The sequence below is a fragment of the Ammodytes marinus genome (assembly GCF_949987685.1).
Source record: "Ammodytes marinus genome assembly, chromosome: 13".
In the NCBI taxonomy this organism is placed as follows: domain Eukaryota; kingdom Metazoa; phylum Chordata; class Actinopteri; order Uranoscopiformes; family Ammodytidae; genus Ammodytes; species Ammodytes marinus.
This window is the reverse complement of record NC_137217.1, coordinates 8,444,512-8,471,077: the sequence shown is the minus strand read 5'-3', so window position 1 is coordinate 8,471,077 and position 26,566 is coordinate 8,444,512. Positions and strand designations below refer to the sequence as shown.

At 40.0% G+C, this 26,566-nt stretch overlaps 2 protein-coding genes across 2 annotated transcripts; both read left to right on the top strand.

The window, feature by feature from the left end:
• Positions 1–666: 666 nt before the first annotated feature.
• macf1b (microtubule actin crosslinking factor 1b) lies at positions 667–12,125 on the top strand (the record flags this gene model as incomplete). The annotated part of the gene is made up of 27 exons (XM_080038845.1): positions 667–948; positions 1,048–1,170; positions 1,259–1,360; positions 1,800–1,901; positions 2,072–2,236; positions 2,457–2,612; positions 3,095–3,292; positions 3,748–3,876; positions 3,995–4,162; positions 4,264–4,419; positions 4,982–5,188; positions 5,679–5,798; positions 5,887–6,056; positions 6,542–6,701; positions 7,028–7,222; positions 7,456–7,581; positions 7,886–8,029; positions 8,287–8,475; positions 8,709–8,823; positions 8,966–9,138; positions 9,239–9,404; positions 9,705–9,859; positions 9,983–10,057; positions 10,291–10,408; positions 11,033–11,178; positions 11,779–11,894; positions 12,029–12,125. The coding sequence occupies 27 exons, from the start codon at positions 667–669 to the stop codon at positions 12,123–12,125; spliced, it is 4,053 nt and encodes a 1,350-aa protein (XP_079894971.1).
• Positions 12,126–19,501: 7,376 nt separating this feature from the next.
• On the top strand, positions 19,502–25,362 carry slc52a3-2b (solute carrier family 52 member 3-2b). The gene is made up of 4 exons (XM_080039281.1): positions 19,502–19,634; positions 22,461–23,539; positions 23,746–23,869; positions 24,703–25,362. Exons 2-4 carry the CDS (start codon positions 22,509–22,511, stop codon positions 24,913–24,915), a joined length of 1,368 nt encoding a protein of 455 aa, XP_079895407.1. The 5' UTR covers positions 19,502–19,634; positions 22,461–22,508; the 3' UTR covers positions 24,916–25,362.
• The last annotated feature ends 1,204 nt before the right edge of the window (positions 25,363–26,566 follow it).

The window sequence follows — 26,566 nt, the reverse complement described above, 5'->3', positions numbered from 1 at the left end:
TCACCCATACAGTACGTACAAGCACTTAACTTCAGATCTATTCCTTTACCGATAAGCTTAACGAGAGGATGACCCTCATCAGAGAAAGCCTTGACCGTCTGCGCAGTCGCATGCAGACACCCAGCTCTCTTCAAGGCCTCACCCCGAGGATCCAGGAACAGCTGCAGGACAACAAGCACACCCGGTCTGAGCTGTCCAAGCTGGAGCTGGGCCTGGGCACTGTCAAGACACAGGCGGACGAGCTGCTGGCTAACACACAAGCAGCTGGCGATGGCTCCGTCGGTACAGGTAATGCAATCTTGCATGTAAACACATATGAAACTCTCCTGGTGCACATTGGTTATTCATTTTACAATGGGAAAAAAGTCCTTGTTTCCACTGAGTGGTGCGCTTCGGTTCAGTGCGGCTCGGCACGCATTTATTTGCAATTCCACCGTCAAATGTTGGAAATAGTACCAAAATAAGCGAGCCGGGCAGCACCTATTTTCAAGATATTTCCGTTGGGGTACCAAGCCGTTCAACAGCCCTAACCCATTGACTGTATATACGCTGACCGCTGCTATCGCCGTCCTGCAATGATACTGTCTGCAGTGGAAATGCAAATCAGATCTAGGGTTACCGTACCATGCCGAACCGGGGCCGTACCGGACCACACTGTGCTGCTCAATGGAAAACGAGGCAAAAGAGCAGATTCTAGACAATATCTCCCTAATCTCCGTAGCAATCCAAGAGCGTGTCTCCAGCCTGGCCCAGCTGTGGGATGAGACACACACACAGGCCCAGGAGAGGGAAAGCTGGCTGCTCAAACTCTTGGATCTGGCCCTGAAGTTCTGGAGCGATGTCAGCGATGTCACGGCGGCTCTGAGTGATGCTCAGCAGGCCGTGTTGGATCTGAACGCTAGTCAGACAGACTCTGAAACAATCCGCCAGAGCCTTGAAACCATGCAGGTTTGTCTGGAAGCTCTTCAAAAAAGTATCATGCAGAGGAATCCCAAAATGTTACATATAAGACACTACAACATTTTCCCTTCCTTTTTTAACTTATAGACTCTCAGGGAGGATATTGACAGTTTACAGGGAGATCTGGACACCCTTGGTGTTTTGGGAATGGATCTGATGTCAGCCTGCGGGGATACAGACAAGCCAGATGTCACAAAGAGCCTGGATGAAGTGAGACATTGAATTTTAAATTAAGTCCTTTTTAACTTGTGATGTTTTGTTGGATGGCATTAAACCTTGTCTTTCTGCTGCCTTACAGCTCTATTGCACGTGGAACAGCTTGAGCAAAATGTGGAGCGAGTGTCACAAAAAGCTGGAGGAGTCCTTGCAGATGGCACTACATTATCAAGACACTTTGCAGGTGTGTGCCTATGTAACAGTATACACTTGCAGTATCATTACATGCACATACTAACCCATGTACTAACACATATTCCATGCACAGTAACATAGCCCTATCAAAACAGGTCACTACTGCCTGACTCAAGCAATGCTATGGAAGCCAGCCAAAGACAAAGCTAGTATTTTATTTTGTTTTAGTAGCAAAAGTTTAGACTCTCACTCCCTGTAGCTTTTCTCATGAGTTGCTGACATATTTTCTCTGCCAAAGAGGGTGAGTTGTAATGGTGCAAACTGTGCAGAGAAAGGATTAAAAGGAAACTGTGAATATGATCCAACTGTATTATACCAACAGGGTCGCATGTTCAGATTTTTATGACAAAATGTATTTGATGTTAAAAAATGTCATGTATGTATTTTATACTACTTTAATTCCCACATTGTTATTGTTTTACTTACAGGGCCTTTTTGAGTGGCTGAAGTCAGCAGAGCTAAGGTCTACTGAAGAGTTCATGGTTGGCCCTGACCTGGAGTCAGTCAAAGAGCAGCTATGTGATCTCAAGGTGAGTTCATAGACAGTAGTTCACCCACAACCAGCAATGAATCAAAGCTTTATACAATAAGTATGTTTGTCTCATATTGTATTTTAATAGAACCTTTAACATACAAGTCATGACAAAAGCTAATGTAATGTGAATCCTCACAACTTTTTGGTCTGTATTCTCTCCATTAGGAATTTAAGCGAGAACTGTACCAGAAGAAAATTGAGATAGAAAGCCTGAACCATCGCTTTGTGTGCCGGCTGTCTCCGGGCTCAGAGCGTCCGGGCTCCGTCTCACCGCTGTGCGACTTCAGACAGCGCTGGGACCGCTTGGAGTCAGACACTGTTGGCAGACAGGTGAGAAGATGCAAGCAGACATCATTGGTGTACTACTAATATTAGCCTGTCACTATAACCCATTTTATGCACAAAGTCACAATTATTATTTTATGATTTTAATAAAATTTGATGTTACTCTAACAACAGCCAAGTAGAAACTACATTCAGCCAGATAAACAAGCAAACTGTAAAAGAGAAATGTATATATAACATGTTATCTTTTCTGTTCTGCCAACAGCATCAGCTGGAGTGTGCTCTGCTGGGTCTGGGTCAGTTCCAAAACACACTGGATGAGCTGCACACATGGCTTTCCAGGACAGCTGAACAACTGCAGGGCAGCCAGCCAATCAGCATCGACCTGCAGGCCTGTGAGATAGAGCTGGCCAAACATAAGGTTGGTGGTGGCCTCACTCCAATAAAATACAGTAAAGTGACTTACAATTCAGGATAAGCCCTTCCTTCCACGGCTACACTGCCACAGATGGTCCCTAGTTTAATTGTCTTTCTTTTAGTAACTGTCAAACTTTGAAGGTCCCAGAACACAATAAACTATGCATCTCGCGACTCTCTCATAGAGCTGTGGGTGTATCTGCTAGATAACAGTAAACACTGGAACAACATACTTCTGTCTCCTGAAAGTCTTCAACATTGTGTCTACCAGTGTCTGTATCTTATTCAATAGTTATGTTATTCATTTTAGCTTAACTATACACACTGCTGGAATTGTCTGACAACAATACATGTCATTGTCTGAACTGCAGGACACAACTAAGACCACTGGAACCCTTGTCTCATTACTCTTTCAAACAATGCATTTTAATATGCAAACCCTGACACCTTGTTGAAGTAACCTTAAATGTTTCTTCCTTCTCTAAGGTCTTGCGTAATGATGTCATGTCACATGTTCGTACGATGGCGTCCCTGAACCAGGCGGGCAGGGCGCTGCTGGAGGTTGGGTCCGGGGACAGTCCACACGGTCTGCAGTCTCATCTGGAGCAACTCAATGAAAGCTGGGAGTCTGTCCGCTGTGAGACCGAACGCCGGCAACTGGAGTTAGAGAACAGACTCAGTCAGGTGAACAGAGACAAACACATCCAGTATTAGGTTGTGGTTGCAACACAAGTCACAAAGAAGGGTAACACAACTGTTAACAGTGTAAATAGTGCATTGTAACGCAATGTATTAGTACGCAGCCTTTCCTCAGCTATACTGCGTTTCAGCTTCATTACCAGTACATCAGGGCGCCCTCTTGTGGTGACTGTGAATGTAAACATACAAGTGTCTCAATTTCAAAATTCAAACTGGTGGCTTTTATTGTCATGAAAGAAAAAGTCAAGTCGAAACAATATTAAAAAACATTTAAACTATAAACCATACCTACAAATACAATTGCATTAATGAAGAAATCGTGAAGAACATAAACATAACATCATATAAATATAATAAAATGGTTGATAGTTGGTGTTGAACCGACATCATGATCACTGTGGGAGACTTTTTACATTTCAATTCTGTTGCTTTCACCGCAGGTACAAGATGTAACCATGGAGATGCAGGACCTTCTGCAGTGGCTGGAGAACACAGACCTGAGACTGACTTCCTCTAAAACCATTTGGAGTATGCCGGACTCTGCCAGTGAAAGGCTCGCCGCTCATTTGGTATAACAGACTTTATTTATTTTTTTAGATTAAGAGACTAAGAAGAAAATAAAAACAATCTAACCCAGTAAGAAATATCTTCCTAAAGTAAAAACCATTGTCTTGCTCCCCATTGAAGGAATTGTGCAATGAGATGGAGTCAAAGCTCCACGCCTACACAGATGTGAGGAATGCCATCCACAGGATGCTGGAGAGGGATGTTGTGCGGGGATCGGGCACTGAACACAGCCTGTCTATTCTTGAACAGAAATGGGCGTCGGTTTACAGCAAAGTCCAGGAGCGAAAGGTTATTTAACTATTCATTGTCATGTGCCCTCCATTTTGATTCATCATTCACCTACTAAATATGGCATATACACATATCTAAAAGTTGTGCTGTTCCCACAGGCAAAGCTCACTCAAGGATTGAGTCTGGCCAAGGAGTTCCACAGTAACGTCCAGGAACTTCTCACTAAGATGAGCAAGTGTGAGGAGTCCATCGGGCTTCTTCCTGCACCCAGCTTTGTTCTGGACACAGTGTCTACTCAACTGCAGGATCACAGAGTAGGTCCCTTTTTATACCTGCTGTCGTCTGTCTACTTCAGATCATCACGTTATATACACATTTGAAGTGTTCGGGAGCTACGTGGCATCAAACTAATGTTAGTTTAACTACATTTTGCAGTAGCTTGCTAATAGTTCAACTACATTCATAGTTGCAGGTAGTTAAATAACTTATTTTTTGTACCATGTTTGTGTATTTTACTACTGAATCTACAAACTATAAACATTTTGGGCCATACAAGGAAAGGAAAACATTTTTATTTTTATTTTGTGACGAACAAATTGGCAAGGTTTGCTGGCATGTTACTTTTTTGTATTATATTTTGTACCCATGTACTAGTCAATTTGATTGTAATTTTTACTATTACTTTAATATTAGTTCAAACTACTTTTTCTAAGAAGATTTTTTTTTTAAACAAACTAGATTTCTCTCTATGGTACCTTTGCTGTAGTTGAGCTGAAGTCATTGGTAGTTTGCAAAGCTATTGTTTCAAAGTAGCATCCTCAACACTGCACAGGAAGTATTCATTTGTGGTTCATTACATGCTTTTACTTTGCACAGACACTGGTCAATGAGGTGAATGGTTATGGTGAGAAGAAGAGCTTGGTGGAGAACACAGCCTGCAGACTAACAGAGCTGAGCAGGAAGGAGGACTGTGACGTCATCCACAACCTGATCATGACCGTCCAGGATCGCTACAAAAAGCTACAGCAGCGCGCGTCAGAGAGAGGCAAGAAGCTGGAGGAGGTCAAAAAGAACGCCAAACAGGTAGACCCTATCAGTCAAAACTGGATGCTCTGACACCAAAAGGTCAATTTAAAAATCGTTATTTTTGAACTTGGACAATTGTAACATAGTCCTATGTTTTTGTATTTGCATCAAGGTCATTTTAGAATGCACAGTTCTGTTGTTTATAGCTATATAGGGTTTTTAATTTTTTTAATTTTCATATATTTGTATAGACTAATTGCATGCATTTTTCCATTTTTTGCCATTGCCTGTACAAATAATATTAAGAATGCATCCTGTCATACTTCTGACTACTTGTTTCGATATTAAAATATTTTCTTATTTGAATTTTTCTGTTTTCCGGTTTGATATTTCATTCTGTAATCATGTCTCACTTGATCTTGATCTCAATGTGACTTCCTGATTAAGTAGTTTAGTTTGAGAAAGATATGTCTCAAACTAAACATGTACTTTAGGTGTAACTCAGAGGAACTTTTCAATACTAACTGTCTTTTCTGTAATATTTCAGTTCAATGAGTCTTGGCGCCTGCTAGTGGACTGGATGACGGAGGTAGAACAGACGTTAGACACACACAGAGAGATCGCTGTGACCCACGAGGAGATTAAACAACAACTGACTGAGCAGAAGGTACGGTAATAGGCATCACAATGAACACCACTTGGACGTATGCCACAGGTTTATGAATGCCTTCGCTGATCTCTTACATCAAAACTAGGAGTTCCAGAAACTGCTGAGGTCAAAGAGGCCCATGTACGACGCTACGGCCAAGAATGGACGCAGCCTTCATGAAAGAGCTCAAACGGGCCGGGATAGACAGCATCTGGAGAATCTAATGGCTGAACTCAAAGACACATGGGACACCATCAGTGGCAAGTCCATGGAGAGGTACGGCACTGTATCACAGCCGATAGAGACATTTCTACCAAGTATTAAAGGTCACACATCATGCTAATTTTCAAAATTGGAATTTTGTTTTGGAGAAACTGTTTTCATGGTGTAGTGTCCAAAAAAAAACTTTATATTTCTCACAGTGCCATTGCTGAATGTCCTCTTCTCAGCCTTTGTCTGAAACGCTCTGTTTTAGAACCTGTCTCTTTAAGCCCCGCCTTCCAAAAAAGCCCAGTCTGCTCTGATTAGCCCTGAATCTTACGACCGGTTTGAATCTAAATGCCATTAAGATTCAGGGGTGTCAAGAGAAAAACAGAGAGGTGTTTTTTTTATACTTTGGGAGTCTCTAGTCAGGCACCCATATTTATGTAACCTTGTGTTAAAAAACATGAAAAAGTGCATTTTGCTTAATAAGTGAACTTTAATAAAACAAAATCCTGTTCATTGAGAGTAAATCCAATATTTTTGTTTGCTTTTCTCAGACAACACAAGCTGGAGGAAGGCCTGCTGTTCTCAGGCAGATTCACTGATGCTCTCCTGGCACTGAATGACTGGCTGTATAGAGCGGAGCCCCAACTGGCAGAGGATGTTTCTGTCGGCGGAGACAAAGACATGGTGCACAACCTGATAGACAAGCACAAGGTACAACATATATCACAAATTTGTATGCGTGCCTTCAATAATTCACGATATTCAACATAATTTGTGTATACTCTATATTTTAATGTATCTGTACATGTAAATACCTTCTTATAACTGCTGTAAACAAATAAGCCCAACTGATAGGTTAACGTATGCTCACAATGAAGCTTTTGAATGACTCACCCATGATTTGTTTACAGTGATTATAATTTAATCTGGTCATCATTTCTAAATATTAAGTCAATAAATTGTTTGTGCTGCTTTCTTTACAATGCTGTCTTGTAGCAAAATTGCAGCATTCTCAGCAAATGTTTATTTTCTCTCAGTCTTTCCAAAAGGAGCTAGGGAAGCGCGCCGGCTGCATTAGGACCCTGAAGCGCTCGGTGAGGGATCTGACCAGGAGCAGCACGGCTGATGCTCATTGGCTGCAGGAGCAGATGGATGAGCTGGAGGGACGCTGGGAGGCGGTGTGCAAACTGTCAGTCAGCAAGCAGGACAGACTGGAGGCTGCAGTCCAGCAGGTAGCGTATCCATTATGTTGGCATCGATGGACTGAAACTGAAACTTTCAACTCAGTGGCGTTGAATGTGTTTGACACAAAATTCTGTCAGGCTGGAATCTTTCTATAATAATTTCAGGAAGCAATGGCACATGATTGGCTGACGTTATTAAAAGTTCATAAGTAGGGGCCAGGGCCAAAACATATTCTTATCTTAACTGAAGAGCTTATCTTCTTTGTCTTTGCACACAATAGGCTGAAAAGTTTGACGGCCTTGTTCACTCCTTCATGGAACGCCTCTCTGAGGCAGAGAGGATACTGAAGTACGGGGTGATACCAGAGGACGAGGAGGGATTGCTTGCCTTCCTCAAACAACACGAGGTCAGTATAGCATGATACCTTATGACTCCCTATAGGGAAATATATGTTTGTTCCTCTGGGTTGGTCAAAGGTCATGGTCTGCAACAAAACAAAGAGTCATGCTGATAAGGAGTAAAATGAAGGCTAGTTAAGCAGGGTGGATTGTTGCGCTCATGCTTGAACCCATTCAACCTGTTAAAGGACAGATACTCAGACTGATATGAGTTAATTGTTGTTCAAACAAAATTAAATGTTTTTAAATTTCAATGCCAAACTTTTTTTCTGGCTAAAACGCTGAATAAATCCTATCTCTGCCCCTTTAAAGGAATCAATGAGTGCCTTGCAGACTCAGGCAGTGGAGTTACAGAACATCCAGTGTCTGGGTGAGGAGATCCTGGCCTGCTGTCACCCAGACTCCATAATCACCCTCAAATCTTGGATCAGTGTCACCAAGACCCGCTTTGAGGAGGTGAGTGCTTCCTGCCTGCAGTATACGATTAAAGATGAATAAGCTTAAGGATTACTGTAAATACATGTTAGACTAATCATTTGTAAGTATCCATCAGGTGCTACCAGTTCTTGAACCTAAACATAGTTTGTAGTTAGAGGGTAACTGTTTCAATACCTTTAGCCATTTATAAACTGTAAAACAGGGCCACAGTTTGAGAACATTTGAATGGAACTAATGTCATTTTACCCATCTCCCTCCTTGTTTTTCTTAACCAGGTTCAGACCTGGGCTCAGCAGCAGGGCCAGAAGATCCAGGCCAGCTTGGCGGCACTGGAGGCAGAGAGAGAGGAGGTTCAGAGACTACTGGACTGGATCTCTTCAGCAGAGGAAGCCCTCAACCTCAGAGACCAGGAGCCTCCACCAGAGAGCACAGAGCAGAACCAAGAACTCATCCAGCAGCACACAGTACGTATTCTTCTCTGTTCTATGTTGAGTGCAGATACAGCTTGTTGCTATATTAAAATGCTGGCAGCAACAGGTGTTATGTACTAAGGAATATAGGCTACATGCCCGGCCCTCCTGTGTTGTGTCTGACTTTTGTATATATTGTAAATGTCTGTATGGTTTGTGGACCCTTAAATTGAACCTGAATCTGAACATTGCTCTACTAAGTTTTCACTTATGAATTCTCTCTGCAGGTATTCATGGAGGAGCTCAATAAAAAGTTCCCCGAGGTCGAACATGCCACCAAGTCCTGCAAACACAAGAGCATTTCTAAACAGCAAGTTTCTCCCAGCAAACGGCCACTCACAAGTAAGCCACCGTGAAACCAGTACGGTTCACATTCTATCAACCCGTTTATTTAAAGTCACAATTACCTTCTCAGTGCTAAACATGTGTAAAGCAGAGATAAGTTGCCAAGGCTGATCCCATTATTTCCATTATTATCATCCAGAGAGGAGGAGCACTCTGAAGCTGCAGCCTGTCATACAGATTCCCCTGGAGCACCTCGACCCCCAGACCCCAGAGCTCAGTCAGCTGGTCAGCCAGTGGCAGAAACTCTGGCTCCTGGCTGTGGCCAGACAAAACCATCTGGAGCAACAACAGCAAATGCTCAAAGAGGTTATTGTACTACACAAGTTATAGTGCCATCACAGCTAGCCAATAGAGTAGAAAAACCCATTTGAAGTCAATGTTATTAAAACTCATATTTTGCATTTCTGCACAGATGGAAGAATTTGCCAACTTTGACTTCAATCTTTGGCGGAAGCGTTACATGCAGTGGATTACTCACCTGATGAAGTCGCGGATCTTAGACGTGTTTCGCAACATCGACCGGGATGAGGACGGACGCATCAGCCGGAAGGAGTTTGTTGATTATGTCCTTGCCTCCAGTAAGAACAGATTTTTAGTGTGTGCCCCCATGTGACTCTCATTTCGAGTATGCATTCAAAATACGGCACCTGAGATGACCATTTAGTATGCTTCCACCCTATTAATATTATTCAAATTAAATCATTTTAAATTATCAATGATTCTGTTACACATGCATGTATTATACTATTGGTGTTCATGACAATATGTCCACTGTTTCCCATAATTACATTTTTCAAACAGAGTATGCTATGTCATAACTGTGTAATTAAGGTTGCACAGTTGTAATTCCCTACTGACTGTATGCCTCTTTCCTGTAGAATTTCCAACCAACGCCCTGGAGATGCACGCAGTGGCAAACATCTTTGACCTGAACAGCGATGGCTTCATCGACTACTATGAGTTTGTGAGTGCGCTTCACCCTAGCAGGGATCCCTACAGGAAGACACTGGATGCCGATCAAATTAACGAAGAGGTATGGACAGTTTGCGCATAAGAAAATCTGCAATCTGATTTATTATTAGATTTAACATGACACTTCTGTATCATGAAATATACTGTACTTACACATTATCTCCTATGTTTTTCCCTACTTCAGGTGAGCCGACAGGTATCACAGTGTAACTGTCCCAAGAGGTTCGAAGTGGAGCAAATAAGTGCCAATCGATACAGAGTGAGTCATTAAAAAATATTTAAGCACCTATAACATTCCATCTTCTAATTTCCAATGGTCACGCAGCATATACTGTACTATGGTTTATTTGGGGTTTGTTTGGAATCAACATATGATATCTGGGTGTTTGGAAATAACGTACACTATGTAAACATCAGTGACATTTTGGAATTCGTTGAAGATGACACAGTAACGAGTTCTTCAAAAGCTATAACTTTCTCTGTTTGCTACAGTTTGGAGATTCCCACCAGTTGCGGATGGTTCGTATCCTGCGTAGCACGTTGATGGTCAGGGTGGGGGGAGGCTGGACTGCTCTAGATGAGTTCTTGGTCAAGAATGACCCATGCAGAGGTCAGTACACCATCCTGTTCTACTGCTGCTGCAAACAATGTTTTCTTAACCAAACAAAGCACACCTTTGCCATACGTTCAACTGATGACAACCTAAGCACATTATTGTTGTCAGGTAAACACTACATATAAAACAAACAATCCAACTTGAATTATTGGTTATGTTTTTCTTTGGTCTTACAGTATAACCAATGTGTACATATTGCATTTCTGAAAAGATTAAGGCAAGGCAAGTTTATTTATATAGCACAATTCCAACACAAGGCCATTCAAAGTGCTTTACAGGGGCAATTTTAAAACACATAAAACACATTAGAAGACATTTAAAAGCGAATGAAAAGAAGTAAAACATTTAAATAGAATAAAAAGTACAGGTTAAAATGGAAACATGCTTCCATAAAAAACAATCAAACTTGATAGTGTGTTCCATAAATATCTGTACATTTATCTATAATCTTCAGTATATTGAACACTTTCATTTGATTTTTTATACTGACTTATATTGGTGATGTTGCTTAAATTATTTATGCAAACAGTGTCTGTTGACTATTACTGGAGGTGGGGCTGCTTTGAATTACACATGTTTACAGTGGTCTGTTAAATCCCCCTGCTGTGTCACCGACAGTAAAAGGCAGGACCAACCTGAAGATCAAGGAGAAGTACTTGTCTCCCGCTGGAAGCTCGTCCAAGGGTTTGACTGTCAGCAGGTCTAACTCTACCCTCAGCCTGTACAGCAGTGCCTCCGCCCCCACCAGCCCAATGACACGCAAGGCAAGCAGGACAAAATATGTTTTATTTTTTTCTTGAATGAAAATCAATGTAGCGAGGCTGTATCTACATCTAGTGTTATAATATCAAACACTTATGATCACACTAGTTTGAGACATTGTTAGAAGTAGACAAACCCTTTACTAGGTATGCATATATTTAAATATGTAAACGTCCTTTAATTTACAAGGAATTCACCTTCTAATCTTTCTAACTGTAAACAAAGGCTATGTAAACTAAGGGGGCTACTGTAGCTAGCAACATGCCTGTTTACAGAGCCTAGGCTGTGTATTAACACCAGATTTTATTTTCAGCGCACACACAGTACCGACGGTTATGGGCTCGGGTGGAGATATTCACTGATTTTGACAACAAGCGTTCTCCAAAATCAATCGCCATTAACCTTATGTTAGCTTAGCTAGTCAAAATATGAAATCTTATACGAAATCAGATGAAAATATTGATACTAGGACAGTAACATAATTTAAACTGACATTTCTTGAATGTGCTTTTAAGGATTATACATTTTAAAATGTAAAAATGTAATGTTTATGCAGTTAGACTTCTTACTCTTACTAATTTGTCTAACATGTCTCGCTTTAGGCTCTACTGCGCAGAAGTTTCTCAGGTGACCGTTGCATCCGACCCAGGAGCTCCATTGCTGCTCTGGGGTCTGATCTACATTTTGTGACGACAGGGGAGGACAATTCGCCCTCGCCGTCAGGTGAGTGAATCGCATCGCTTATTTTTGCTTTATAACTCTTGCTACATACAGAATCACAACATTTTCCCTGGACTTGAGATTGAGTGTTAACTTCTCTGTGTTCTGTTTTCATTCTTGTGCACCCTCTAGACGAAGCACAGAGGTTGCCCACATGATTACCTCTGACCCTGAGAACCATGTGTTCGCTGCAGAGTTGAACCCAAACACAGCCTTGGGGCCCTTGTAAAAGAGTGATAAGCAGAAGTCATGCAAAAACAATACATCAGTCCACATCTGAAAAGCGGAAACTGACAGAAAAGTACATCTAATGACACCAGAGGCAATGCTAAAGGGTCTGAGTTAAGAGCCATGTCTGCTCTGTCTGGACAATGAGGATGTCTGTCCCCGCGACACAAATGTTGTTTTGTCCCCCGTTGCATTTCACCGATAGTATCTGAGTAGAGAGTAGGGATTGAAAAGTTCTGCATGGATGCATGATAGCAAGAGCCTTGCTTCAATCAGATTTAGTTTTTTTTTCCAGCTTGCTATTTCCTTTTTGGTTGTAAATATAAAGTCAGATGGTACCAGAACCCTAAAAACTATGCTCTGTCACGAGCAGTAATATGGTGTTACTGATTTAAGAGTTGCATACAGCAAAAATGAATTTGTACATGGTATGTTAATTAGTTGTATGGTCTGACTTCTGCAACGAGCGTCCAAAAAAAACACTTATACCAAAACCATAAGTATGTGAAGGGTACAGTATACTGTCCTTCAGCTGTGTGAGATTTGTGTTTTATTTCATGCCATGAAGATGATATTGTTGGCAGGGCCACACTGTTTTTGTCTTTTTACTTTTTGACACCATGTTTTTAAAAGTAATTGTGTATTTTGTATTGTTCTTTATTGTAAGAATGTTTTAAATGCAGAAGACTGTAATGGACAATGCATTGTGTCATTGTTGATTTGTAGAGATTATTTTCTCAGGATCGGTTTTGCCTTTGGGTGTGTATGTATTTCTATGGAACATTACTGTGAAAATGTAGATGTTTTGGTTTCTTTATAACACTGTACTTCATGGTAAAGTTCTTTTTTAGCACATTCTTTTCATAAATATGCACTTTTCTGTGTCCAACTATTGTTTTGCCATGTGAGAAATTTGGCAGTTGTCATGAGCAAAAGATAATTACCTTTAATAAGAATGCACTGGAGGTGTTATGTCTGGTTGAACAGTGTCGTTTTTCTCTGTAAAATCTACCTTTTAGTTTCCTTGTTTGCTCTTTTCAGCCTCTTCTACCAAAAGATCGTCTCCCTTAATGTTTTTTATCAGCCCTCCAATCCATTAAGGTGTTTCTACATCTATTTCCTCTAAGTAGTTTCAGCAAAACTATACTGAAATACATTTATCCGGAGCGAGAAGCAACTACAGCTTCACCATAAGTGTACTGCACAATATGTTATCAGCAGTGTAAAGTCACTGTATTTGTATGTTTACGTTTGTACTAGAAGACAGTAGCCTCTGTGTACCCTAATTGCAGTTGGTCTATGCAGTTGACAAAACAATTTTTTTCAAAAGTCAAAATGTTTTTACATGATGAAATATTTTTTTTCCTCTTGGCTTACACTATGTTGATGTTGGAGGAGGTTGAAATGTTACTGTACTATACAAAATACAATAGTCAAATTTCACTTCTACTGCTATGCACCCTAATCTTTCTGTACTGTAAATGTTTCTATACCCAGCACTCATTCTGATGTCTAACGTAGGGGAACTGTAGATGAATGTCACTAACGATTTTACGTCCACTTGTGTAAGAAAATAAACCTTTTTGTAATAAAAGTAAAACATATTTGCCATGATCATTAGCACAAGGTTTTATACAGCACTGCATTCATGTGCTTTGTTCTGAAATCAAAGACGGAAGACACATTACCACACTAATACAGTCTTCCTGGAGATTGAAAAAGCAAAAAAACAAGTTTATTTAAAGCACAATATGTTTGTTGACATATCACCTTTTAAAGCAAATGCCTCTTGAATTTGTTTGCAAATATCTGCAGCATTTTGGTGAAAGGCAGGTGATAGGTTTATAGGGGCTCTTTCACTGAAAATAGTCGCACCCTTGTGTTGCTGGAAATGATGCTATGAGATCGATAAGAATGAGCCAACACAGTGAAGTTGTAGCTGCAAAACCAAAACAAAGAGTAGAAAAAAACACTATAACGATGTTTAGGGATTAGGGGAGCTGTGGAGTCCGCTGATGCTTCTCTGTGGGTTTCATCACTTTGAAATACCCTTTTTACACTACACATGCACACTTTTTATTATAGAACAAATATAACATTCATAATAACGACTTCATCCACTTGTTCGTTAATCTTTCTAAATGGTCTCATTACATGTCTTCTATAAGATTTAATTGAGGCTCCTTTGCACACAAGTGTGTTACATTCTGTTTTAAGGATACTGCTAAAAGATGGGTTTGAAAAATGAATAAGACTGTGACATCTGACACCTGTTAGGCATTATAGTACAAATTCTGACAAATGAGCAGCAAAATAAAAAAACCCTGCAGAATGAGGATGAAGGTCACATTGAATCAGCCGAAATTCCATCTGCGAATCCCTAGTTCAGGTTGCCCTCCTGCTGTCCTCTCCCATTCTCACTCCCACTGCACATGCAGTGCCAACAACAGACACATGTTTTTTTCTTAGCACAGAGCCCAGCAGTTTTGGGAAAGAAAGCAGAGTATTGTACTTCTACACAAATAGGTCACAGGGGGGGCCTGAACAGTCCCGAGGTTCCATCAAAACAACTCAAGAAATTTAAATTTGGGCCAAATCAACAAGCCAGAACATTCTCAAAACTATTTGGCATTGATTGATCAAGTTAGTGGGAATGACGTGGCTTTTTTGTGTCCAAGTGTCAAACACATATTTAAAAAAAAAAATATGTGTCAAAAAAATAATCTTATTTGGTTCAGACGATGTTGCTTTCCCTAGACACACTGAACATTAATGTTATAAATCACTCACATGTTCACAGTTTTCAACCAAACTTGAAGAAGCTCATATGGTGTGACTGTCCCAACCACATTTCACACATTTTAAACTTATAAAACATACAAAACTAAGAAAAAAAATGCAAATCTTCTCAAAAAAGTACAGAATGATCGTACAGATGTTTATTTGGGAGTTAGTTCTTTTTAAAGTCTAGGTACATAATCTTTAATTAGCTATGAATAAATAGATTTTGTCAGAGAAATCAATGTCATATGGTGTGACACCAAATTCTGATATTTAAATGTGTAATTGCCTGGACACCTTTGTGGTGGATAGTTCCCTGTTTGATCAGGAAGTACATAAAGCATCTCAGAAGGACCAAGGAAGGGTCCCAAGGCATGCTCGCTGTTGTATTTTTTTGCATACATCAAATATTTTCTGCAATCCCAATTCCGTACCAATTCTCAGTGTATTTTATTGTGACACTTTTTACATATAACTGACAAAGATAAATACCTTTTTTGTCATTACTACATTTATATCTAAGTTGTCAGATTACAGTTGGTATGCTGTTAGCATGCTATCATAAAATGACATAGCAAACAATGGTCTGAAAATGCATGAAACCTCATATGGTGTGACGCTAAATCATATGGTGTGACGCTAAATCATATAGTGTGACAGGCTTTACCTGTCACACTATATGATCCATTTGTCACACTATATGATATGAAGTGTATTTTCTTACACATAACATGATTATTCACCTGAGTTAACACTGTATTCTTGTTTTTTATAGCTTACAACTCATTTAAATGTAGGCTATGTTATTTATTTTTTTAAACTTTTTTGGTCCATAATCACATGAAAAAAGGTGACTACTTGTACATTACTACTTTTGCTCTTCTGAGTACTGGATACTCACTCAGACCAGGCTGTAAATAGGTTTAATAAGACTTTGAAAACGGCCTGTCTAACAAGTGAGTCAAAGAAAAACTGCTCGGTCTTGGTACCACCCCCCAGTGGCACTTCCGGGTTACTACAGTTGTGGTCACTTCCTTATTGGATGCTGGTAAAAATCACTGAGGTTGGGGTTACCTACCTACTTGAGTGGTGTCAAAATATCAAATAATTAATAGAAAATCTATTGAAATGTGGTGTGGCTCATCCAAAGATGGGACTTTATAATTTGGTGTGACGTTGCGAAATTATGAAGATAAAAAGGCTTTATAATTTATTTATTCAGTGATTAATTATAAAATCTCACTGGAACACATGGGAAATACTATAAGCTATACTGACAAGTAGTTTTTTAGATTTATTACCGGATATATTGGAATTAATCTAAAATATACCAAAACATTGATGACACATGTCTTACATTGGGCGATGATTATGCAAAATGTAATGTTTTTGTACAAGGCAATGCTGAATCTCAATAAAGATAAGATGAATAATTGTGATAAAACCAGTATACCTAAGAAAAGTATAATTTAAATACAAAAATGTTCATGTCACACCATATTACAATATGACTCAAACAAATTGGTGAATAAATAAATATTTCAATTAAAAATCTAAAAGACCACATACATTTTGAGAAATTTAAGAATCAGTAAAACTAAACTCAATTATTCTCATGTCAAATATGAATATTTATTTGTAACCTTTTTTTGGGGCGTATATGTCATCCACCCATATACTATGATATTATAGTCCATAATAATAGAAACAAAGGCTTTCAGAGGAAATACTATTTCCTCTGAAAGCCATTGTTTCTATAAGTATTGATTACATCACAAGTTATAAATAATTTGGGAAAATATAGCACAACACTGTCCAGCCAAGGCTGTTTTAATGCAATTATAGGTCTGTTAGTTTGCAGACCAAAAACCTCTCAAACATTTAAAAAACTATGAGAAGAGCTGTAATCTTTTGGAAAAGACAAACAGTCCGCATTTTTAATTTGTTCGTACCGCAACAGCCGCCTTAATCCCACATCCAGGAAAGCTTTTTATTTACTGTATCAAAAGTAATTTTCTTCACTGTCACACGCCTAAAAAAGAAATGCTATTATTCAGGAAGGGAACATGTAGTACCAGTCAGTGCAGAGGTAGGTGGGTGGCAAGCAAGGGGCACTCACATGAAATGCCATGAAGTTAGTGCTCAACAGGGGTCATTCATTTGGGCAGGAATTCGGGCTGAACAAAAGCCTGAGCGACCCCGACCAGGCACCCACTCAGAAAGCACAGCAAGCTGTCCAAAGTCATCTTCTGGTCGGCTAAACCGTACGCACTCGCCTTCTACAAAGTGGGAAAGCCTTCATGTATATCTAGTAGACTCATCAGATTCACTCTGTTTCTTTTTACTACTTTCTTATTTGTTCAAGCTCCCTCTCCTCCATCCATCCTCTATCCTTTATTTCATCCCTCTCTCCTCATTCCCTCCCTCCACCCACCCCTACCGCTGCTGCTGAGGACTTTGTCTCCCACACTGGACCCCTGGCTCAGCCCCCTACAGTCACATGATAGAGATTCAGACATCCAGAGTAGTAAAGTACAAAGCCCTCAACTCAATGTGCATGCATACTCTAAGGAAAGGAACCGAACATCAGAAGGAACTTTACTGTTATTCATCTGAACAGAGAAACCCTCAGTCTACTTTCTTCTGCACTTGTTGAACCTTTCACCAGAACTGACTAACATTCCCACAGACAGGTAGGTGGTATCTTGTCTTATAATGATAAATAGAGGTAATTTAAAATAGTAAAATATAAAGTAATTATGTAAGGTTAAATAGTGGAATCTAAATCAGAAAATGTGTCACATCTACAAAGTAAGGTCTATCATTTGTCTGCACAGTTTAGCCTTGCCTTAGCAATATGTATCTTTTATGCCACCTAAATAAAATATTCTGGGATTTAGGGACAACGTTGACATTCCACAGCAGTTTTATAACACTTCCATTTGAATGAGTGAAACTGCAATAAAAGATTTGGGAAATATAATCTCAATGTCGATGAACAACAGTCATTATGTTTAAAAAAAATAATATGTGTGAATATGCCTGTGTATTATGTTTAAGAGAATAGTTTAAGCTTGTTTGCTATATAACATGGATCCTCCTACAATCTCAACCTTGTCCTGGCCGCCCTGGATCCTCCTATTCGTACATTATGTTAACCTTGGGAAATGTAGTACTGCTTTGACTGTCTGTGAAGAGTTTTATCTTAGGTTCGGACTGAGCTGGGCCGAGAGCAGTCTGGTTGCATTTGTTTGAGAACGTTGTAGATTACCGCTATCAGTCTGTATTTAAAATGTTATGAGATATTGATGGTGCTGGATGATACTGCACCAGATTGTGTGACAATGTATTATAAATTGTGGTGACTTTTCACACATAATCTAATGTTGTCAACCTTACAGTTGTAGAAGTCTGGGGATCACCAAAGACCACTGGATTCATCTTCTAGGGACCATGAATGCCTTTACCAAATCCTATGGCAACCATCAACTAGTTTTGAGATATTGATGGAGGTTTAGCGTGTGGTCATATTTCCGAATAAAGCTGGAACAACATGGTCATATTCTGAGGTGGTGGGTTGCGGATCCTCATCCAGGCTTCATTGGCTAAAGGTTGATCAAAGGCAGTAACATAGCCGAGACTTCATTACCCAACACCCATTTCTATGAACTCCTGGGAAGGTGTATTGAGTGCATGTTTGGAGGAGGCAAACAGAAGCCCTATAGAACGTTTGGAATAATCTCCGTCTCCACCCCTTTTGGGTTCCCTCTGTTCTATTGGGTGTATGGGGTACTTTTGAGCATTGCTGATGGTTTTAGGAAACCTGAAGGTTAAAATCCTTTCAGCAATAAATTAAGAATACTACTGTGTCATTACAGCCACTGTACTTTAGTAACTGTGTGTCATAAATTAGTGAGTGAAAATGAGGAGTGCTGGCATATATGTTGTGAGTGTTTTCCCTATAGCTGATTCAGAAAAATAAATTGCAATGTCATGCTTGCACTGTATAAGTTGGACTGGAAAGACTGGATTTCAGTGCAGTCCAGTTCAGTCATTCAGAGCAAAGTTGATGTTGAAACTGGAGTTGCAAACCAACATGCCAAAGAACTGCAGGCACAGCGAGAAGCCAGTAGATGCTCAGCAGGGCATAATAAATAAACTGAGGCAGGCACAGAGGACAGTGTCAGTGTTGTATTTCCAATATCTATGCCTACGTAACTTCACTGAGTGTGAAACCGAAGGCAGGTTCACTCGTCTCACTCTAAAAGTGCCTGTGTGTTTTAAGGAGGGCAGGCCACAAGGTTGAATGCTGGTTGGGGGAGGGAAAGGGAAAAGGAGGAGCTAACCTCAATGAGACCCTCCCCCTTCACACTCTTCTATCCTACTATTACTGAGATCCCCTGCTCACAGGAAAAAAGAGAGCACATGGCTGTCTGGTTGTGAAACTGTCCTCCAATAGAGGGAGTGCTCAAAGTGTCATGGTGGTGCAGGACATGTGCGCCTGTGCAGTCCCTCCCACATCAAGTGCACCAGAGACACGGAAGCCAAATGTAAGCCTGTGGGATCTGGATCTGTGTGTGTGTGTTCAGGAGAAAGGGGGGAGGGATTTTCATTCACACACATTGCGGCTGTTGTAACTGAAAAAAACTGTAATCACAATGGAGTGACGGGTTTTGAAAGGAAGGAGGGAGAAGGAAAGCAGCCTCTTCTTGGCTATGGTCTAAACAAGGTAAGGTGGTGTATTCTGACACCTTGTAGAACTGCAGAGGATGAATGTACGAAGGACTTCAGGGTTAAATGACTTCCTGGTTATCATAGATCCATAAGGCTTCAGTCATCTGTTTGCTTCAATCCCTTATAATGTGAAGGGATGCAAAGGAACCTGGTTAATAGTACAGTTATAGATTTTAAATTTAGAAACAGGAACAGGAAGTTTTATTGTGTTGACCTCTCGCTGTAAGCACAGTCAGCAATGTGTTCTTGTTTCTGAATGTTTATCAAACACAGGGCAGATACAAGCTTAGTATGATATACCTATTTTCAATCTTTATTATTATCTCAGGTTATTCTAAATTGAGAAAAACTTCTGCACCTAACAATTTCCATTAAACCTTTGGGATCTTTAGGATATTGAAGTACTCCTTTGACAATGCCATAATACAATTTAATACACTTTTGCTAACAAGTTGGTATATATGAGTATTGAGTATATATGAATGCTTACTATTTGTGGATGTTTTTATATCGAGGAAGCCTTAACACTGGCAGTTGTAATGTAGATGTATTACATAGAATCCAAATAATTTCTCTGTAATGTGTTTGTTTATACCACTACCACATGGTGCTTTTTATGGGAGCACTGTGTTAGTATGTGAAAGGTCAGGGATGCCTTGCCAGACATCACATGAGAGAGGCACTGGAAAGGGATAGATGCAGGGTAAAGGGAGACAGGGAAGGTCATTCCTGGCCATATGGGCACACACTTTTGTAAGCTACTCAGTAACAAATATGTAACATTCAGCTATGCTAATGAAGTTAGCAAACATCAACCCCAAGACACTATTTTCTTCTTTGTAGCCATGGTAGAATGTAAGTATTGGTCCAGAATGAAATGTCTCAAAAACCATTGGATGGATTGTGGGTCATTTCAAGTTCCTTTGGATAAATTGTACAACTTGGGTGACCCCTTAATATGTTCCATTTCTGTGTCAGAATTGAAATGTGTCAAATACATTGATTTATGACTAAATACCTGCAAAGTTATAAAACATTCTCATCGGCCTCGGTTGACCTTTACGTTTTGTGCTGATAAGCAAATGTTAACATGATAACATGCTAAACATTAACATGGCGAACATTGTGAACATTCCTAAACAAATAAACATTAGCATTTTGGCATAGTCATGCTAGGCATGTTAGCATTCATCAGCATTTAGCTAAAAGTTCAGTTGTTCCTAGGCCTAAAGCCTAAGAGAACAGCTAACTTAGCTGTAGGTTCTAGTATCCACAGTCTCTAGTTACATTTCTGGGTTGAAGATGCTGGGTCATTTCTTCAAATGGGACCATACTTAAAGGTCTCATGTTATACACTTTTCTGTCAATATTATATGGTCTTAGAGGTCCCTAATACGTTTTTATTTAGTTGTTTGCTGAAAAAAACGTTCAGATCATTTATTGTAGTATGCCTCTATACCCTGATTTTCAGCTGATCTCACAATGGCCTATTTTTGAAACCGAGCTGCAGCTCCCCTCGTTTTATATACAATCTATGAGCTCCCCCCGCCCCTGTCCGGAAGCGAAGCCATTGGCCTCTGTCCATAGGTCCATAGCTTGCCGTGCCTGTTACCATGGTTAGGTTTACCTATGAGAAGAACCATGTCTATTGCTAGTAACGCAGGAGCTCAGCCGTACTTTGAACAGTTTGACATGACTGATCCTTGTCTACATGAAAGACTATGTTCATACAGATGCACTGACAGCCACAAGCTAATGGAAACGGCATGTTCACAATAAAAATGCAGCAAAAGATGGAGGCTACTGCGAAGCTACTCAGGGGCTAACGGTTAAAAATAACACTAAAATCAGTGAACAAATTAGCTTCATAGTTTGACTTCTACACTATTACCTTCCAATGCTTTGCCTTGCTAAAAATGAGGCATTGCCAGACTGCTGTGGGGAATCTAAATGGGTTATTATGAGCAAAAGCTGGATGCTTGTCCCAAAGCTAATAGCTATACACCAGTCAGGCAAAAATACCATTAAAAACATTTATTTTAGTTTCACCGTTTGACAAAAAGCACAAGTCCTATCTGTTGTGTTATTAAAAACGAGGCATTAATAGACTGCTGTGGTTAAGATAAATTAGATTATGAGCAAAAGAATTCTGTGTTGGTTTATGCAACATTCAGCATGCTTTGCTGTACTACAGGCATCATGTCTCTTAGTGGGGAAAACAAGATGGAGGTGAAGGAATATTTTTCCAGAGGATCTCGGGGCCGTGGACCAATAAGAAATAGGGGGTGGGGTTATCATAGACTACTGCACGGTGGAAGTGTCTGGTTACGAATGTGGGGGGAGGTGGCTTTCTCGTTTTTGACGTCAGAAACGGGGAGATTTCTGACTGGAGTAGATTGGGGGAAGGGGTGGAGGGTTTCAGAAAGGGGGAGAGTGAGAAAAGGAGAGAGTTTTATTTTTTTTAATACTTTGGTAGTCTCTAGGCACACCGTGGACCCATGTTTATGTTCAAAAACATCGAAAAAGTGCATTTTGCATAATATGGGAGCTTTAAAGGATATGATGAAGTGTGTATGCCATACGTTTTCCTCTCTATGTGGTATACAATCTCAGGGACATAATTTACACAACTTAAGTTCAACAATACTAATACGTATTAGGCTATTAAATGATATATTACTAAATGATACATGTTGTAACATATAAATCAAAGAGTTGGGCTCCCATTTTTTTACATTAATGGTAAAACTTTTAGATTGTGGTATATATTGTCATAGTTTAACATTTCAGTAATACCACTTGTGTTTTGTTTGTTTTTCAGATTGTGTGAATTTCCTGATTTACCTCATTCCATCATCATCACTCCATCATGTCACTGCTGACTCATGTGCTGGTGTGCCTGTTCGGCATGGGCTCCTGGGTGGCAATCAACGGGATGTGGGTGGAGCTCCCCCTGGTCGTCCCGGAGATCCCAGAGGGCTGGGTTCTGCCATCTTACCTCACAGTCCTCATCCAGATGGCCAACATAGGGCCCCTTGTCATCACTCTGATGCACCGCTTCCGTCCAGGGGCGCTAGATGAAAGGCCGGTCATCTACTGCATTGTAGGGTTGGGGATCATTGCTACATTCCTGCTGGCTTTCTTCTGGAGACACACAGTGACAATAGCGGGCTCTTTGCACAGTGTGCCCCTGCTGGTGCTAAGCTTTCTGCTGTCTGTGGTGGACTGTACCTCCTCTGTAACCTTTCTGCCTTTCATGATGCGGCTTCGGCCACAGTACCTCACCACGTATTTCGTAGGAGAAGGCCTTAGCGGACTGGTGCCTGCACTGGTGGCACTGATTCAAGGTGTTGGGGTAGTCCATTGTCAGAATGCCACATTGACTGATGAACCCAACATAGTAGCTGATAATGCCTCCATGATTGGCGGTGGAGAGCTAAAAGCTATCTACCAGCCAGCTAAATTCTCGGCCCAGGTTTTCTTTGTGTTCCTCAGTGCCATGATGGTTGTGTGTTTGGTAGCCTTCATCCTACTCAACCATCACCCCGCTGTGGCCAGGGAAAGAAAGAATGACCTGTATTTCAGTGGGGATCTGGCCCCTGGGAAGAGAGAACCAGGTCTGTCTCTGCACGCCCAGACACCAGAGCAGAAGCCTATGATCAGCCCCATGGAAGCTGCCTGCCAAAGGGGCTCTTTTGGGAGAGGGACCTATAGCAATTTGGAAGTGTTGTTCATCTTTCTTGTTCTGGCCTGGGTCAACGCTCTTACCAATGCAGTTCTGCCCTCGGTCCAGTCCTACTCCTGTCTGCCCTATGGGAACAAGGCCTACCATCTAGCTGCCACCATGGCGGCTGTTGCTAATCCAGTGGCCTGCTTCATTGCCATGTTTGTGCCAATAAGGTTAGAACACTTGCTGAATCCAAACAATCTTCAAATATTCAAACAAATCATAATTTTGTATAAAGACTGCAATATTGTTTATATCTACTCCAGTAGGGTAGGTTCAATGATAATTGCAACTCTTACAAGTCACTGGTAATTGTTTAAACTATCATGTTTAATGAAGCAAAGTGGACATACTGATATCAATTCATTTTTGTTTCCAGGTCTCTCATCTTTATGGGTTTTTTGACCATGATTGGTAGTGGATTTGGAGCCTACATCATGACCATGGCTGCTTTTAGTCCGTGCCCGCTGCTAGTCCACAGTCCCTCTGGAACCGTCGTCATGGTAAGACTCTTTTCTTTTAATGAATTGGGACATAAAGATGGTATCTCTAGACCTCAAATTTTGGACTACATGTTCTGTCTTCTTTATGGTGTATACAGTATGCCACATCGTATAAAATAATGAAGTTACCACCCGCCTCTCACAGTCCCACGAAAGTTCAGATCTCTTATGATTTGGGAGTGTAGAGTGATTAGCATGTTTTAAGATTCAGTCGCGTCAACTCAATTGTCTCTGACTTGTTTAGGACAATACTCTCAAATCAAGTTTGTGCCATAATTATGGACACTTACATATTTAGAATATAGAATCATTGTTTTTGGAGTATGTTGGGCTATGTTAAATCACGGATCAAATTTGACCCGCTAACACTAAGGGTGTGTGCAACTTTCTAACACATTACGTAGATGGGTTAATAGTAATTACTTATATAGTTTTGAAATGCCGGAAAAAAAAAGTTTAGAATTTAAAATTATTACATGAGACTTCTTGAACATTTTAAAATGAGTAACAATGAGAAAAAATAAGTATCAAACGGTTAAAAGCATAGTTCAAACAAATGCAGTAAGATATGTTAAGGACAAAACTTTTGATTTGCAGCTCAGTAAGTATTTCCCAATGACTTCATACCTTAGCACTTTCACCAGAGAGTGACTAAATGGTGAACTATTGTTTGAATTGTATGAACAGGAGCTATACAGATTATTGCAAACCATTGAAAGCCACTGAGCTAGCTAACATGTTGAGATCAGACCAGGACACTTGAAAGATGTTACTGTTGTCTGTAAAACTGAGAATCATGTTTATGAATCATATTTACTTCCTCTGTGTTGCAGGTGCTGGCCTGGGTCCTGTTTGTCTTGTCCTTGTCCTATGTGAAGGTCATCATTGGGGTGATTTTGAGGGATGAGGGCCACAGTGCCCTTGTGTGGTGTGGAGCAGTAGTGCAGTTGGGCTCAATGGTTGGTGCTTTATCCATGTTCCCATTGGTCAGTGTCTATGGACTTTTCAAATCGGGTGATGCCTGCAACACCAAGTGTCCAATGTAGTCAATACATATGTTTAAGTCATACAGAGCTGAAAAATAATTTGCGCTTATTTTTAGTAGCACTGAAGTCATTGAAGTCGTGAGCTTTACATATTCCTACTTCAACAGCTGAGAGGTCAGAACTGTTCATATACAATATGTAACAGTATCGCTCCTGGTGTTGTTTGAGAGATTTACTGTTATCTGAGTCTGATGTTAGATGTATGTTTTTATATATTTATTGAATTATGGAGTGAGCATTACACAAGGCTGAAATGGCCCCCTTATTATCAATGTTATTATTACACTTTGATCTCAATTCAGAGGTCAAAGCCAGTTTACTTGAACTGTTAACACAATGTGAGAGTATACTTGATAGATATTGCTTTTATATAAGTACTTTTGGCTTTAAAATGTGCCTTAATTTGAGACACTAAAATATGTGAGCTTTGTTATGTCTACATTGCTGTTTAAGTGTTCGTTTGCTTTGTATGTGTTACTTGAGTGGATACACTGATAAATAATACCAAATAAAGCTCTTGTTTATTGTTATATTTCTGTCTAAATGAGTGCATTATACAGCAAATCACCAAATACTTTCCCTTGATCTTACTTCCACCCACCCATATGCATACAACTGGTATTTTTTAAATTTTTACAGACAATTATTTGCCGGATAAGATGGAATAATAAAATAAAACAAGGACAGAGAAATAAAGTCACAGCCTAACCTACCCAAAGAGCAGCTTTAGATGTTCAGACAAATATCCTCCTATTAACGTCCTATTTGTTTGAAACATAGATTAAATGTGAGTCCCAATAATACGTCACACATATGTCACATGACAAAATAGTGACATCTGGAGGCTATGAAGGCATGGCATTTTTATTTATTTATTTATGTATTTAACCTTTATTTATACTCGATATTTCATTGAGGGGTGACCCTCATTTACCATTTACAATGATGTCGAGAAACAAAGCATAGGCATAATGAGGTTGATTTATGATTACAAAATGAGCACATTGGACTTCACCCCAAACTGCATGTCCGAGTTGATTGATTGTGTTAGTTGATTAACAAAGCCAGGGAAATATTTTACTGTAATTGTTCTAGTCAATTTTCTGTCCATACTTAAATGAATAAATATGCTGAACAGACTCCATTTACCTACACAATATCTGTTTCATTCTAAAGAATAACTTGGGCCATGTGTTTACATTGGGTCCTTCAGTCCATGGGTGAATACGAAAGTGTGCAATTGGGCTTAAAATATAAATGATGAGACATTCATCTGAAAGGTGTTCCTCTGGTTTGCCATTGTAAAAAAAATGGAGGGCTTTATTTTTTTTTAAATAGCCATTTATCATAAAACAACATTGTGTTATTGCTATGCTAATTTACCACTCATTAGCAAAGTATTTTAACTGGTTTATACTACAGAAAAAATTAACAAGCAATTCATTTATTTTGGACAATGCACTTTCTCTTTTTGCATGATGTGCCTCTGAACACTTTGTTTTGGCAGCCTGCACATCTTAAATACCAACACTAGATGTCACTGCATGATTAAAATATCCTTACGAAGAACTGAGGCTGTCACTTCTTAGCTTCAGTCAGGCTTCAAGTAGTGCTGCAAATGTGTTCTGAAGGACTAACTTAAACAACATAA

Bases quoted from the DNA above. Each gene is read 5' to 3' on its own strand.
- slc52a3-2b (XM_080039281.1), top strand. From the start codon at position 22,509: ATGTCACTGCTGACTCATGTGCTGGTGTGCCTGTTCGGCATGGGCTCC. The intron at 23,540-23,745 runs GTTAGAACACTT...TTTTGTTTCCAG, and splicing joins GCCATGTTTGTGCCAATAAG to GTCTCTCATCTTTATGGGTT. The intron at 23,870-24,702 runs GTAAGACTCTTT...TCTGTGTTGCAG, and splicing joins CCTCTGGAACCGTCGTCATG to GTGCTGGCCTGGGTCCTGTT.